Genomic DNA, 15,842 nt, shown 5'->3' with positions numbered 1-15,842 from the left:
TATTTACAGCCAATAAATGGCCTCAACTGTCTTATGTCATACGCTACTGAGGACAATGACTGACTGCAGTGGTGATATACAATAAACAGGCTGTGGTATATGCAACCAGTGTAAACAAAATACAGTGCCTTGCGAAAGTATTCAGCTCCCTGGAACTTTTCAATCTTTTCCCATAGATCATGCTACAAACATAAAGATACCAAATGTAATGTTTTGGTGAAGAATCAACAACAAGTGGAACACAGTTGTGAAGTTGAATGAAATTTATTGGTTATTTAAAATTTTTGTGGAAATTCAAAAACTGAAAAGTGGGGCGTGCAATATTATTCGGCCCCTTTACTTTCAGTGCAGCAAACTCACTCCAGAAGTTCATTGTGGATCTCTGAATGATCCAATATTGTCCTAAATGCCTAATGATGATAAATATAATCCACCTGTGTGTAATCAAGTCTCCGTATAAATGCACCTGCTCTGTGATAGTCTCAGGGTTCTGTTTGAGAGCATCATGAAGACTAAGGAACACAACAGGCAAGTCCGTGATACTGTTGTGGAAAGTTTAAAGCCGGATTTGGATACAAAATGATTTCCAAAACTTTAAACATCTCAAGAAGCACTGTGCAAGCGATCATATTGAAATAGAAGGAGTATCATGCCACTGCAAATCTACCAAGACCCGGCCGTCCCTTTAAACTTTCATCTCACACAAGGAGAAGACAGATCAAAGATGCGGCCAAGAGGCCCATGATCATTCTGGATGAACTGCATATATTTAAAGCTGAGGTGGGACAGTCTGTCCTTTGGACAACAATCAGTCACACACTGCACAAATCTGGCCTTTATGGAAGAGTGGCAAGAAGAAAGCCATTTCTCAAAGATATCCATAAAAAGTGTTGTTTAAAGTTTGCAACAAGCCACCTGGGAGACACACCAAACATGTGGAAGAAGGTGCTCTGGTCAGATGAAACCAAAATCGAACTTTTTGGCAACAATGCCAAATGATGTGTTTGGCATAAAGGCAACACAGCTCATCACCCTGAACACACCATCCCCACTGTCAAACATGGTGGTGGCAACATCATGGTTTGGGTCTGCTTTTCTTCAGCAGGGACAGGGAAGATGGTTAAAATTGATAGACAGATGGATGGAGCCAAATACAGGACCATTCTTAAAGAAAACCTGTTTGAGTCTGCAAAAGACCTGAGACTGGGACGGAGATTTGTCTTCCAAAAAGGCAATGATCCCAAACATAAAGCAAAATCTACAATGGAATGGTTCACAAATAAACGTATCCAGGTGTTAGAATGGCCAAGTCAAAGTCCAGACCTCAATCCAATTGAGAATCTGTGGAAAGAGCTGAAAACTGCTATTCACAAACGACCTCCATCAAACCTCACTAAGCTTGAGCTGTTTGCCAAGGAAGAATGGGCAAGAATTTCAGTCTCTCGATGTACAAAACTGATACATACCCCAAGCGACTTGCAGCTGTAATTGCAGCAAAAGGTGGCACAACAAAGTATTAAGTTAAAGGGGCAGAATAATATTGCACCCCCACTTTTCAGTTTTTGAATTTCCACAAAAGTTTAAAATAACCTATAAATTTCGTTCAACTTCACAATTGTGTTCCATTTGTTGTTGATTCACCAATAATTTACATTTGGTATCTTTATGTTTGGAGCATGATATGTGGGAAAAGGTTGAAAAGTTCAAGGGGGCCGAATACTTTCGCAAGGCACTGTACCAGCAAGGAACATTATGGAAGTAGTGAAATATTTTGGCATTATTGCTGCTCACTGGCAGGTTTTTAATTTACTTGGACAATTCCATGAATGCTTTATGCACACACATAAATTGTTATATCAACTACTGAACAGACAGAACTTTCTTTACTGTTATTAACCTTAAAACTGATCTATACTGATGGGCTCAGAAACAGTTTTTTTTATAATAAAGAATATACAATATACATTATATGTCTATTGTAAGGAATTGGTCAACATAAAAAGTAGGTTCCTGCAGACAGACATTTTATGAGAGAATTCATCACCAATACCTCTGTCAGGTATTGGCTACAGAGGGGGGGAGTGGTGGCATCTGACATTATTGATCGGCATTGTAGCGGGGTACTGTTTAATATTGCTTACTGACCCTGACAGGGATGTCATTAGAAGAGCTGGCAATTATATATTTTTTTGGCTTTCATAGTTCTATATTTCAATAGCTGATCAAAAAATATGTGAAGATTATTAAGTTTTCATTAAAGCAACAACCTGTCATGTTATATCCTCTTCTAATGGTAAGACATTATATATTAATTAGGAGATGGAATCCAATGTGATGATATTGATGAATGCCTGACCAATAATATCTGCTCACCTAATGCAACCTGCACTAATACAAAAGGAAGCTTCATCTGTACTTGTAAGAATGGATTCTCAGGTGAGTAGTACAGTTGCTTGCAAAAGTATTCACCCACCTTGGCATTTTTCATGTTTTGCTACCTCACAACCTTGAATTTCACTTTTTTTAGGGTTTGCATCAGTTTTTATAAAGAATATGCCTACAACTGGGAACATTTGGTTGTATTTTTTTATTTTGAAGCAAAAAACAAATAGGATAAAATAACTGAAAACTTCAATATGTGTAAATTTTCATCCCCTTGAAGTCAGTACTTTGTAAAGCCTCCTTTGTGGCAATTAAAGCTTCAAATCACTTTGGATAAATCTCTATGAGCTTTCCACATCTTGCCACTGGCATTTTTGCCCATTCCTCAAGGTAAAACTACTCCAGCTACTTCAACTTAGATGGTTTCCTCTGGTAAACATCACTCTTCACGTCTGACCACAGATTCTCAATTGGATTAAGGTCTGGGCTTTGACTAGGCCACTCCAAAACATTTACACCATCCATCTTCCCTTCGATTCTGACCATTTTCCCTGTCCCTGCTGCCGAAAAACATACCCACAGCATGATGCTGCCACCACGTTTCACTGTGGAGATGGTGTTCTTGGGGTGATGAACTGTTTTGGTTTGGCGCCAAACATAGAGTTTACTTCAGTGGCCAAAATGTTGTTGGTCTCATCTGACCACAGGACCTTCCTCCATACATGTTGGGAGTCTCCCACATATCTTTTAGCAAACTCAAAACAAGCTTTACAATTTTTGTGCGTAAGTAAAGGCTTTTTTTCTGCCCACTATTCCATAAAGATCACGTCTATGGAGTGTACAGCCTATTGTGATTGTATGGACAGATACTCCAGTCTCTGCTTGGGAACTTTGCAGCTCCTTCAGGGTTACCTTTGGTCTCTGTGCTGCCTCTCTGATCAATGCCCTCCTTGCCGGGGCTGAGAGTTTTGGTGACCGGCAGGTTTGTTGTGGTACTATGTTCTTTCCATTTGATGATAATCGATTTGATGGTGAACTGGGGGATCATCAAAGATTGGGATCGTTTATTATAACCCAACCCAATTTGTAATTATCAACAACTTTGTCCCTGACTTGTTTGGAGATTTCCTTGATCTTCATGGTGTTGTTTGTTTAGTACTGCTTCCTGCTTAATGGTCTTGCGGACTCTGCAGCCGTTCATGTGACACTTGCACACAGGTGGACTTCCTGTCACTAAGCATGTGGCTTATGAAGGGAATTGCTTGCACTAGAAATGTTTAGGGGCTTCAAAGCAAAAGGGGTGAATACATATGCACATATCATTTTTAATTTATTTGATCCCATAAATTAAATTTATGCCCATATTTTTCTCACCTCACTTCACCAACTTAGACTATTTAGTGCAGATGCAATACACGCACATCGGATTACAAAAATATTTAAAAACACATTGTAATGTAACAAAATAGATAAAATGACAAGTGGGTGAATACTTTAGTTAGTCACTGTAAGTTGACAGGTAGAGCAATTAATTAGTGTATAAACATTTATTTAACTGTATTAAATAGTATTGTCAATGGCACAGTTCAATACAATAGGATCATGTTAAAAACATATAAACAAATATGGAATAGTTTTTTTAATTAAACTCAATCGTAGACACATGCACCTGAATTGTATGTGGATGCTGTTTCATAAGTCAAGGCCGTATATTCAAAGCCTCACACTTAAGAATATATGGGGCAAAAGACGGAAAGCGGCGTGAATCCTAGATATACGTGTTGTACACCAGTTTTTACATGCTGCAGTATTGTAGAGCGATAAGGCCATGGTCCTATTAAAAAAATAGTTCTTCAATAAATAAGGAATTAAAATGAATAGCAATTTTTGATGAAAGATACTTCCGGTCAGTAATATCAGCAGACCCCCTAATTTATGTCCAATGATTGTGGATGCACTGGTCCTGACTTGCATAATAATAACTTACATGTTTCAGTGATACTTTTCATTTTTCTCTGTTACATTTACACACAACTCTTTAATTATAAATATTTACAGTAAATGAAGAAAGCAAGACTCTTCAATGGATTTTCTCACCCTGTCAATAGTAAAAGATAGAATGTTAAAAAAAATACAAAAAATAAAAAATATGGTTATTCTCACATTCCGACGGCCCCCGATCTCCTCAGCTGCGCTCCCGGTGCGTTCCCTTCCCAGGGATGCTTTGCGCGAAAGACCTTTGTGACGTCACTTTCGTGAGACGGCGACGTCATCTCAGGTGATTCACTTAATGCATCCCTGGGAATGGAAGCCGCCACGTGCACTGCTGAGAGGCGGGAGGACTCCAGGGGCCATCAGAAGGTAAGTAAATCGCAAATTTTTATTTAAATTCTTTTTTTTTTACATGAATATTGTACACAGGACCTGGAGGAGAGTCTCCTCTCTTCCAGACCCTGGGTACCATCCGCACATGAAGCGCTCACTTTACGCATGGTGGGCATAGCCACATGCGTAAAGTGAGCGTTTCAGTGCAATCATATGGGGTTGGAATCGCCGTTATTCCGCAGAAATAATGAACATGCTGCGGATTTTACCGCTATGCGATTCTGCAGTGGGAAAATCCGCAGCATGGGCACAGCAACTGCGGAATCCCATAGGATTGCATGTGAATGGGTTTTTTAAGCGTTTCCACTGAGGTAAAAAAATGCAGCGGAAACGCATAAAAAACGCAACGTGGGCACATAGCCTTACTTTGTAGCTTGAAATTGCTTCTCTGTAGCTGGGCGTATCACTAAATCTGGCCAGCTTCAGTGCACCTGCCCTTCTCAGAGACTGCAGAGGCAAAGCCACCTTTACCTTTGCTAGTAGCATGTTAGAGCACATAGTTCAGTCCAGCAACCTGACGCCCGTCCGTTTTCTGTACCCTTATGAAGTCCGCTTTTTAAGGAAGGCAAATACAGACACACACACACCCATCGTATTCAATGGTACTGCGAACATGTCAGGTTTTTCGCATGGACCATGTGTCTGCGTGAAAAACCTGCAGATACATCAGTTTTTATCACAGCACAGACAGCGCAACCAGGCGACAATGATAGGAGTTATATTCAGCACCCGCTGTGTACCTCCTGTGTAAAATAAAGCATTAAAGAAGTTGTCCACTACTATAACTTTTTTTTTCATAAATCTTGCTATTATGTGCCACTAAAAGCATCCACTGTGTATATTTTAGCAATATTACCTTTTATCATGCTGTAGCAGCACTTCCTCTGTGCTGGATCCAGCTCTCATGGGGTTAATCAACAACTTCATTTCTCCTCACTTGCATTGCACAGGCCTCTAAGCCAGAACCTACCACACCCACTCCAAAACACACCCAAACCCCTCCCTCCTCTCCCTCCTCTATCTTAAAAGGTTTGTGAGGTCATTTCTGTCCAACCTCCTCTTTTACATTTGTCTAACCCACACTCCATTACAGATAGATAGATAGATAGATATGGGATAGATAGATACATAGATAGATAGATAGATAGATAGGTAGATAGATAGATAGATAGATATGGGATGGATAGATACATACAGAGATATATCTATCTATATATCTATCTATATCTATTTCCATAGATATGTCCATATCCATGTTTCTTAACCCCTTCACCACTGGAGCTTATTTCGTTTTCGTTTTTTTGCTCCCCTTATTTCCAGAGCCATAATTTTTCCATCAATATGGCCATGTGGGGGCTTATTTTTTGCGGGATAAGTTGTACTTTTAAACGGCACCATTGGTTTTACCATGTCGTGTAACAGAAAACAGGAAATAAATTCAAAGTGCGATGAAATTGCAAAAAAAGTGCAATCCTTGTTTTTTTTTGCATTTTTGCTAGGTTCACTAAATGCTAAAGCTGACCTGCCATTGTCCATTCTCCATGTCATTACAAGTTCACAGACACCAAACATGTCTAGGTTACTTTTTATCTAAGTGGTGAAAAAAAATTCCAAACTTTGCTAAAAATAAATAAATTAATTGCGCCATTTTCCAATACCCTTAGCGTCTCCATTTTTCGATCTGGGGTTGGGTGAGGACTAATTTTTGGTGTGCCAAGCTGACGTTTTTAATGATACTACTTTTTAATGCAATGTCGCGGCGACCAAAAAAACTGAATTTTGGCTTTTAATTTTTTTTTCTCACGATCAGATTAATTCTTTTTTTATTGAAAACAGCTGACGTGTTGCGGCTTTGAAGTGGGCTCACCGCCTGAGCCCACCAAAAAGGGGGGATACTGCCAGTTGATGTACTATTTCGTCAGCTGGCAGAAAGGGGTTAATGAACAATATGTTTCAGTTAAAAAATTTTTTAAAAAGGCGTGGGCTCCAGTGCAATTTTCTGCGCCAGAGGGGGAAAGCCAATGATCAGGGGCCAATATTTGTAGCCTGGGAAGAGGTAATACCCATGGCCCCCTTCCAGGCTATGAATATCAGCTCGCAGCTGTCTGCATAGCCTTTACTGGCTAGTAAAATAGGGGAACCCCCAAAAAAATGACATGGGGTCCCCCTATATTTTATAGCCAGAAAGGCTATGCAGACAGCTACGGGCTCAAATTCATAGCCTAGAGAGGGGCCATGGACATTGCCCCCCGACTACATATACCAGCCCGCATCCGCCCCAGAAATGGTACGTCTGTAAGATGCGCAAATTCTGGCACTTAGCTCCTCTCTTCCCACTCCCCTGTAGTGGTGGGATGTGGGGTAATAAGGGGTTGATGTCACCTTGCTATTGTAGGGTGACATTAAGCCGGTTAATAATGGAGAGTCGTCAATAAGACACCTATCCATTATTATTCCTATAGTAGTGAAAGAGTTAAAAAAGACACAGCCAGAAAAATGTATTTTAACATTCTTAATTTCACCATACTTACCATACTCGATCGCCTGCAAAAAATTAAAAATAATAAACCAACCGTATACTCACTTTTCACCGTAGTCCAATTAATAACGAGTGTCCCACGATGATTTCCCCTATAGAACCGTGACATTGGGTGATGTCACTGCTCTATAGGGCCTCCAGTGACACACTGACAGGAGGCACTGGCTCCCGCAGTGCATCACTGAGGTTACCTTAGTTCAGACGCTCTCACTTTATGGCAAAGCTGCGTGGGAATTTTCCCACACAGCAGTGCCACAAGTGAGAGTAGGCACTATTTCTCACAGCGGCGGAGGAATGCAGTGCGGAAGGATACCTTCCATCATTGTCTCTCGGGGCCCCTGGAGAGCGGTCACATCAGCTGATGTGGCTGCTGTCCACGGGAGATCGTTGTGGGACACTCTTATTAATTGGATATCTGTGGATCAGGGAGTATATTGTTTGTTTATTATTTTAATATTTTAAACAGGTGAGCGATGGCTTCAGGGATCAAGGTGAGGTATGTCTATATTTATGCTGTATGTACTGTATGTCTGTATGTATGTTGTATGTCTATATGTATGTTGTATATACTGTATGTATGTTGTATGTCTATATGTACTGTATGTATGTTGTATGTCTATATGTATGTTGTATGTCTATATGTATGTACTGTATATGTGTATGTGTTTTTTTTATGTTCAACACATTAGCCGGATGATGGGACTACTACTGTCTCATCATTGGCTAATGTGTCACTCACTGTCACTGTAGCAGGCATAGCCAGATGGGACTTGTAGTCCCATCGGATGATGCCTACACACAGACACACACACACCAATGACCCCCTCGCCCGAAGCAGACCCCAGCACCATCCGCCCGCAGACCCCAACACAGCCAGAAGACCCACCGCACAGCCCCACAGACCCCCCGCCCACAGACTCCAGCACCGCACTGCCCTCAGATCCCAGCACAGCCAGCAGACCCATGGTGCAGACCCCCCACCCCACCCACAGATCCCAGCACAGCCCTGCAGACCCCAGCACCGCCCACAGCCCAGTCACTCTTGATAAGTGACCGCTGTCTGTGGAGGCTGGGTCACGCCTGCTGATAATGTCACATCAATTTCCAGAGTCTGGTAATTGACGTGACGTCGGCAGAAATTAGCGGTGGCTGCAGCCTGGTGGTCACGTGACCCCGACTCAGCCGCCGGCATAGCGCCGCTCACAGGCTAAAACGGCAACAGAAGGTATTTACAAAATTCATTAGGGGCCCTGGGGGGGATACATTGGGGGGTTAATTAATAGTAGTGGACAACCCCTTTAAATAAAAAAAAATGGCGTGGGCCTTCGCATAATTTTCATAACCAGCAGAGGGAAAGCCTATGGCTGGGGGCTGATGTTAATAATCTGTGAAAAGGAACAATATCCAAAAAGCTTCTTAGGCTATTAATAACAGCTCACAGCTGTTTGCTTAACCTTTTTTTTATTGAAGTTATGGGGTTATCCCAGAAAAAAAAATGAGCAGCAGAGCGCTGACCGGTGGTATTAGGCTGCCGTCACACTAGCAGTATTTGGTTAGTATTTTACATCAATATTTGTAAGCCAAAACCAGGAGTGGGTGATAAATGCAGAAGTGGTGCATATGTCTTTATTATACTTTTCCTCTACTTGTTCCACTCCTGGTTTTGGCTTACAAATACTGATGTAAAATACTGACCAAATACTGCTAGTGCGACGGCAGCCTTAATCAGAGCCGCCACTGTTTCTAGCACTATCATGCAGATGATAGCTCGAGAAACACCTGGTGTTCAGGGTGGAGGGGGACTAATCCCGAACAGGTGAAGTCCATGTTTGGGGTTCGTGAAACAACCATAAGTGTTCGGTACTGACCCTGAACTTTACTGTTCAGGTTTGCCCATCTCTAGTGCTGAGTTGACCTCAATGAGATCACTGCTAGCGCCGTAAGCATTTTCACTGTGCGTACAAGGCCGGCGTCACACTGGCGAGTTTTACGGACGTAAGAGCGCAGAAACTACGTCCGTAAAACTCGCATAACATACGGCACAATTATTCTCAATGGGGCTGCTCCTATTAGCCGTATATTACGGTTCAGTATTATACGGCTTTCTACGGCCGTACAAAATCGCAGCATGCTGCGTTTGTCAGCGTACTGCGCAAAAAAATCGCCAATGAAAGTCTATGGGGGCGAGAAAAATACGGATTCCACACGGACCAGCAGTGTGACTTGCGAGAAATACGCAGCGCTGTTAGTGAAAAGTCGGTAATTCAATTGCCGGCTTTTCATTTCTCCTGCACAAACCCGACAGGATATGAGACATGGTTTACATACAGTAAACCATCTCATATCCCCCTTTTTTTTGCATATTCCACACTACTAATGTTAGTAGTGTGTATGTGCAAAATTTCAGCGCTGTAGCTGCTAAAATAAAGGGTTAAATGGCGGAAAAAATTGGCGTGGGCTCCCGCGCAATTTTCTCCGCCAGAGCGGTAAAGCCAGTGACTGAGGGCAGACATTAATAGCCAGGAGAGGGTCCATGGTTTTTGGCCCCCCCGTGGCTAAAAACATCTGCCCCCAGCCACCCCAGAAAAGGCACATCTGGAAGATGTGCCTATTCTGGCACTTGGCCACTCTCTTCCCACTCCCTGTAGCGGTGGGATATGGGGTAATGAAGGGTTAATGCCACCTTGCTATTGGAAGGTGACATTAAGCCAGATTAATAATGGAGAGGCGTCAATTATGACACCTATCCATTATTAATCCAATTGTAGGAAAGGGTTAAAAAACACACACACATGATTAAAAAGGATTTTAATGAAATAAACACAGCGGTTGTTGTAATAATTTATTGTTCTCTCAAATCCATTTGCAGTCCCTCGCTTGGCAACATAATAAACGCACAAGATACATACCTTCTGATGTACTGTCAGGTCCAACGATGTAATCCATCTGAAGGGGTTAACTAATATTACAAGCAGGAGCCCTGCTAAATGCAGCTGTGCTCCCTGCCTGTAATCCCCGGCGAATGAAGGAAATGTAGGTCATTGACCTACATTTCATTCATTCGCGGTGATGCGCCCCCTGGTGGATGTCCTCATATGACCTGGAGCGTGGGAAAAAGTTCCCAGGCTGCAGTTCATGAGAACATCCACCAGAGGGCGCCTCACACGCCAATTTTTTCCGCCATTTAACCCTTTATTTTAGCAGCTACAGCGCTGAAATTTTGCACATACACACTACTAACATCAGTAGTGTGGAATATGCAAAAAAAAGGGGATATGAGATGGTTTACTGTATGTAATCATGTCTCATATCCTGTCGGGTTTGTGCAGGAGAAATGAAAAGCCGGCTATTGAATTACCGGCTGTTCACAGATATCGCGCAGAATGAAATCTAAATACAGAATATATATATATGTGTCTCAATGACATATATATATATATATATACTGTATATATGTTTTAATGAACATTTGAGCACATAAATCCATTAGATGTCGGTTTTGCAAGCCTGCGCGAAAATCTCGCAGTACGGATGCCATACGGATTACATACGGAGGATGCCATGCGCAAAATACGCTGACACACCCTGCCTACGGATCACTATTTTGGGAACATTTCACCGTATTTCGGCCGTATTACGGCCGTAAAATACGGACCGTATTGTCTTACGCCGAGTGTGACGCCGGCCTCACTGTGTGAAGGTGAGTGAAGTTCAGTATAACTGTGTTTTTTGGAGGCCTTATTTTGATGTTGGTCCAAACTGTCAATCTTCAGTAGTGCACAATGCTTCCCCACAATCAAAAAGCAAAGAGTCACAAGAAGACTGCGCTCCTCAATAAAGAGCACAAAAATAACCCATAAACACCTTCCTGCATTAAGATATTTTATGTCATTTGAGGAAATTCTACATCTGTAAATCCGCAGTTACTTGTGAAACATTTTATATTCATTAGGTAATGGGACTCACTGTGAGGATATTGATGAATGTCTGACCGGCAATACCTGCTCACCTTATGCAACCTGCACTAACACAATAGGAAGCTTCATCTGTACTTGTAATAATGGATTCTCAGGTAAGCTATAATAGTTATCACCATGTTATCCTTAATAGTAGAGATGAGTGGATATTTTATAATTTAGATTTCAAAGATTCAATTTGCTGTTAACAAAGTTTTGCATTATTAAAAAGCCTCTAATTGCCTGGAATATATATGCAGAACACTATGATTTTATTTAGGGTGAATTGAACACTTTTTGAGCCTTGTAATGCAAATCGAAGCTTATTTTTATTTAATATTTTTTAATAATGATGTTCAAACAAAATAAAAAATAATTGAATTATTCCTAAAATGCAAGGTTGCAAAGTTGCTACACATAGTTTCACCACCAGTAAAGAACATGTAGCAACAAGGGCAGTATGGTTGATGACTGTACAGTATGTAGAGTAGACAATTAAAACCGATATTCCAAAAATAAAAAAGGAAATTTTATATTAAAGGATGAAAAGCAAAAAAAAAGATCATTGGATAGGGACAGAAAGTATATGTGGAATCACATTTCACAAGCAAATTTCGCAAGCAAGCACATGCAACTGGCAGCTCTATTCAGGTAGTGTGTGCATGCTTATAATTATGGATGAGCGGACTCATCGATGTTCCGGTCCGTCAGGTTCGACCAAACTTGACCCGGAAACAATGGAAGTCAATGGGAACCTAAACTTCAGTACTTTAAATTGGCTGTAAAATGGTTATATTAAGGGCTAGGGGGCTTCAATAGTAAGCAAAACAGGAGTAAGAGCAGGACAATTTCCCTACAAACAAATGTGGATAGGGAAATGAACCAGGAGGCAGAGGTCCAAGTGGAGGAGGAGGTGCAGGAGGGGGAGGTAGACATGACATGACAGTTTAGGTGGAAGGGGCAGGGGTGGAGATATTCAATATTTATTTTTTTAGGGAACTGACCTAAAGACTTAAAATAACAAACTTAAAAAAAAATCTAGTACCAGGAGGCGGAGTTCCAAGTGGAGGTGAAGGTGGAGTAGGTGGAGGTGGACACGATGGTGTAGGTGGAAGAGCCAGTGGAGGAGGTATCCAACACTGCTTTGGAGGGTTCTATGATTTTATTTTTTAGGTAAATGATTTTAAAGACCATGGCATAAAAAAATAGCAATCTAGAACCAGGAGATGGAGGTCCAAATGGGGAAGGAGGAGGTGGAGTAAGTGGAGGAGCTAGAGGTGGACAAGGCAATGAAGATGGAAAAGGTGAAGGAGTAGTAGCCAACACTGTTTTTGTGTTGTTTTGTTTTTAAATAACAGCAAAAAAGCCTATGTCAAGGGAAGAATTTATTATCCCAATGTTAATTATAAGATGAAGGACTAGCACAATTGGGACCTAAAACTTAACCTTTAATTAATATATTAGTCATATATATATAGTCTTAAAAAAGACCAAGTCCATAAGACGCATGTAAAGCAACAGTAACACCCTCTGTGGGTGCTGCAATATACCGCATGTAATAAATACATATATCTCGATACAAATCTATAATCAGGTATTTGTATGGAGGATTCTTGGTGTACACATTGTATTAACGCCACCCTGTTATTCTATCTAAAATCAGAATAACTTTTGTAAAACATATCTAGGAAAGGTCTTTACCGCTAATCATATGGTCGCTGTCGCAAAAATTAGTAGAGTGGAGCACTAAAATTCGTATGTGAAGATGCTGGCCATGTGTATTCTTCCTATGCATTTCCTCCTATATCAGGAATTCAGGATTCATCAGGGGAGTTTCACATCCATTTTTCAGTGGTACATCACAAAAACAGAAAGTCCTACAGCTGCTCATGGTAAATCAGGACATAAAGCATTTTTTTTTTTATTTTAATTTCACTTTTTGTTTTTCTTTTTTTTTTTTTTAAATTTGAGAGGCCACAACATTAAATGAATTGCAAATAACAATGCCTTTATGCGGCTGGTATAGTTGTCTAGTCGGCCAAGAAAGGGAAACCAAAAAGTACTGAGGGACATTACACTTACCGATGGGTAGGCCACCACCTCTGAGGCATAAATCTCAGGGTCAGGCCCTGTGTCCAATTTGTAAATCCAGAAGTTAAATGAGGCAGACCCATCAGTTAGTACATGGAGACGTGTGGACACATACTCTACCACAATATTGTTGTAACGCTGCCTCCTGCTAACACGGACCATATCAGATGGTGGTGTCAGATGTTGTGGTATACTGAGATAGCTTTGCCATATTTCAGCCATTGTAACTCTTCTTTCTGATGCGGTGCCCCAGGTGTTTTTGTGACTTCCTCCTCCACCTCTGCCTTCTTTCTGTGAGCCCCCGCTGTCTGGTGGGTATGCCGTCAGTAGTGCCTCTACAAAGTGTGTACTTGTATTCATGCATTTTGTGATCCCTTTCCAGCTCTGGTCATGTTGGTGGGTGTTTGAAGCAGTGCAACTTGGCACACAAGTCCCGCATGGAAGCCCACTCATTGTTGGTGAAGTGATATTGTTCCACAGAGTGACTCACCCGTGCATGTTGCAGCTGAAACTCCACTATTGACTGCTGCTGCTTGCAAAGTCTCTCCAGCATATGCAAGGTGAAGTTCCGCATTGTTGGCACATCACATATTAGGCAGTGAGCAGAAAAGCAGAAGTGATGGTGCAGTGCAGACAGGTGAGCAGCAGCAGGGTGAGAACGCCAAAAGTGCGCACACACTGCCCACACTTTCAGCAACAGCTCTGACATATGTGGGTAATGTTTCAAGAAGCTCTGCACATGCGCCAGGCAATGTATGTGTGTCAAATCGTCTAGACCCAGAGCTGCTTCGAGATTTCGCCTGTTATTGTATACAAACCAGGCCGGGCTTGAGGTTCTCCAGCACCAACCACTGTCTGCTGTTTGATCAGAATCCACAGCTCCTGCGCTGTGTGTGATGTGTCCCCCAAACAGATGAGTTTCAGAACAGCCTGTTGTCATTTCCCCTGGCTGTGCTGAAGTTGGTGGTGCAGATCTTACTGTGACTGGATGAGGAGGTGGTGGAGGAAGTGGAGTAGGAGAAGGAGGCAACATGTCTAGCAATCTTTGGTGGTAGTAGGAATTGCTCTAAAACATCTTCCGCCTCTGTTCAAGCTGCCACTACATTTACCCATTGGGCAGTTAGGAGGATGTAACGTCCCTGGCCTTGCTTACTGGTCCATGTATTGGTGGTTATGTAGTCCTTACCACTGATGCCGTTGGGCAGTGCACACCTGATAGGTGTGTGCAGTGTAGTGATGGCCTGTCTGGAAAAGTAGTGGCGGCTGGGAACAACGTACTGTGTGACAGCCCTCGCCATTAGTTTTTTAAAACAGTCTGTCATAGTAGCAGCATTTTAAATGCCAGAAATTTGGAAATGCTGTCATTTAGGCGCCTGACTCGTGGGTGGGTAGGGGGGTATTTCCTCTTTCTCTTAAGAAGAGAGCTGAAAATTTTCATTGGACAGTGTGGACATGCTTGTTGCCACTGCTGCTGGTAGTGACACTGTCACATCCTCTCTTTGCGGGCATGCAGCCATCATGCAGGTGGTGTTCAGATACAGAACAATTTTGCCTTGCTTCAGGCTCTGTCTTGTGATCAGCACATTATCTTAAGAACTGGGAACCAGGGAACTCTTGTGAGCTGGTTTTGAATTTCCTCAGCAGCCGACATGATGACTAGGGGTTGGCTGCTGTTTTTTTTCACCATGCTGCCTCTTTTGCTGTGCTGCAGTGCCAGCGTGACCACCTCTTCTTCCTCGGAACTGTGCATTTTACTAGAATGGCCTTCACTCCATTTGGGGTCTAGGACCTCATCATCCCCTGCATCGTCTTCCAACCACTTCTCACCCCCGTGCCCCCCTTGCCAGTCTGTACACTGCAAACAGACACAACAGTTGGGTGAAATGTGCTGCTGCGGTTCACTGACCATGTACACTAGCCCTCACACGTACCCATCTTCCAACACAAGAAGTGGAGAAGTGGTTGGGCATTAGTACTCAGTACTCATTAGAACTCAGTCTCTTCCACTTCTGGGTCAGGGTCAGGTAGATGGGCCAGGGAACCACAGCCAATGGAGTAATCAAAAAGCAGACAAAACTGCTGCATGACTTGGGGCTCAGGCTGCTTGGCTAATTTGCCCATGGTCATCAGCTGCCAACTCTCACTTTCTGCAGGGGATCGGGTTGAAGAAAATGCATAGGAACTGGAGGCACTCTCAGCCATCCAATATAAAACCACCTACACATGCTCTAATGCAGAAAGTATTGTTGTCTGAGAAAGGTGTTTCACTTGGGCATGTAACAGACACAGATCGACCACATCCTGTCCTTGCAGCAGCTATACCATCAACACCAGCAGCACCACAACTATGTTCACAACCCCTATTTAATGCTCTCCTCATATTTTCCCCATAAAAAAAATTCTAGCAGAGAAGTGGCTGGATTAGTGAACTCTGCTACAGGCTGTATGTGCAGTATGCACCAGGCTGTACAGCCAGTATGGTATGCACC

At 42.3% G+C, this 15,842-nt stretch overlaps 1 protein-coding gene across 13 annotated transcripts in view; it reads left to right on the top strand.

Annotated features, from left to right (window-relative positions):
* LOC143808019 (uncharacterized) overlaps positions 1-15,842 on the top strand; it is a 428,145-nt gene that overhangs the window by 223,087 nt on the left and 189,216 nt on the right. For 9 of the 13 annotated variants that reach the window (XM_077290228.1, XM_077290229.1, XM_077290226.1 and 6 more), the window contains 2 exons: positions 2,317-2,436; positions 11,259-11,378. The exons of 2 other annotated variants lie outside the window; for them this stretch is intronic. In XM_077290228.1, the coding sequence (XP_077146343.1) occupies positions 2,317-2,436; positions 11,259-11,378 (240 nt within the window). The remainder of the gene's footprint in view (positions 1-2,316; positions 2,437-11,258; positions 11,379-15,842) is intronic. 2 more of the 13 variants (XM_077290232.1, XM_077290230.1) reach the window with 1 other exon arrangement.

The sequence above is a fragment of the Ranitomeya variabilis genome, chromosome 2 (genome assembly GCF_051348905.1).
Source record: "Ranitomeya variabilis isolate aRanVar5 chromosome 2, aRanVar5.hap1, whole genome shotgun sequence".
Classification (NCBI taxonomy): Eukaryota; Metazoa; Chordata; class Amphibia; order Anura; family Dendrobatidae; genus Ranitomeya; species Ranitomeya variabilis.
Note: the sequence above shows the minus strand (reverse complement) of the source record. Positions and strands in the feature narration are given on the sequence as shown.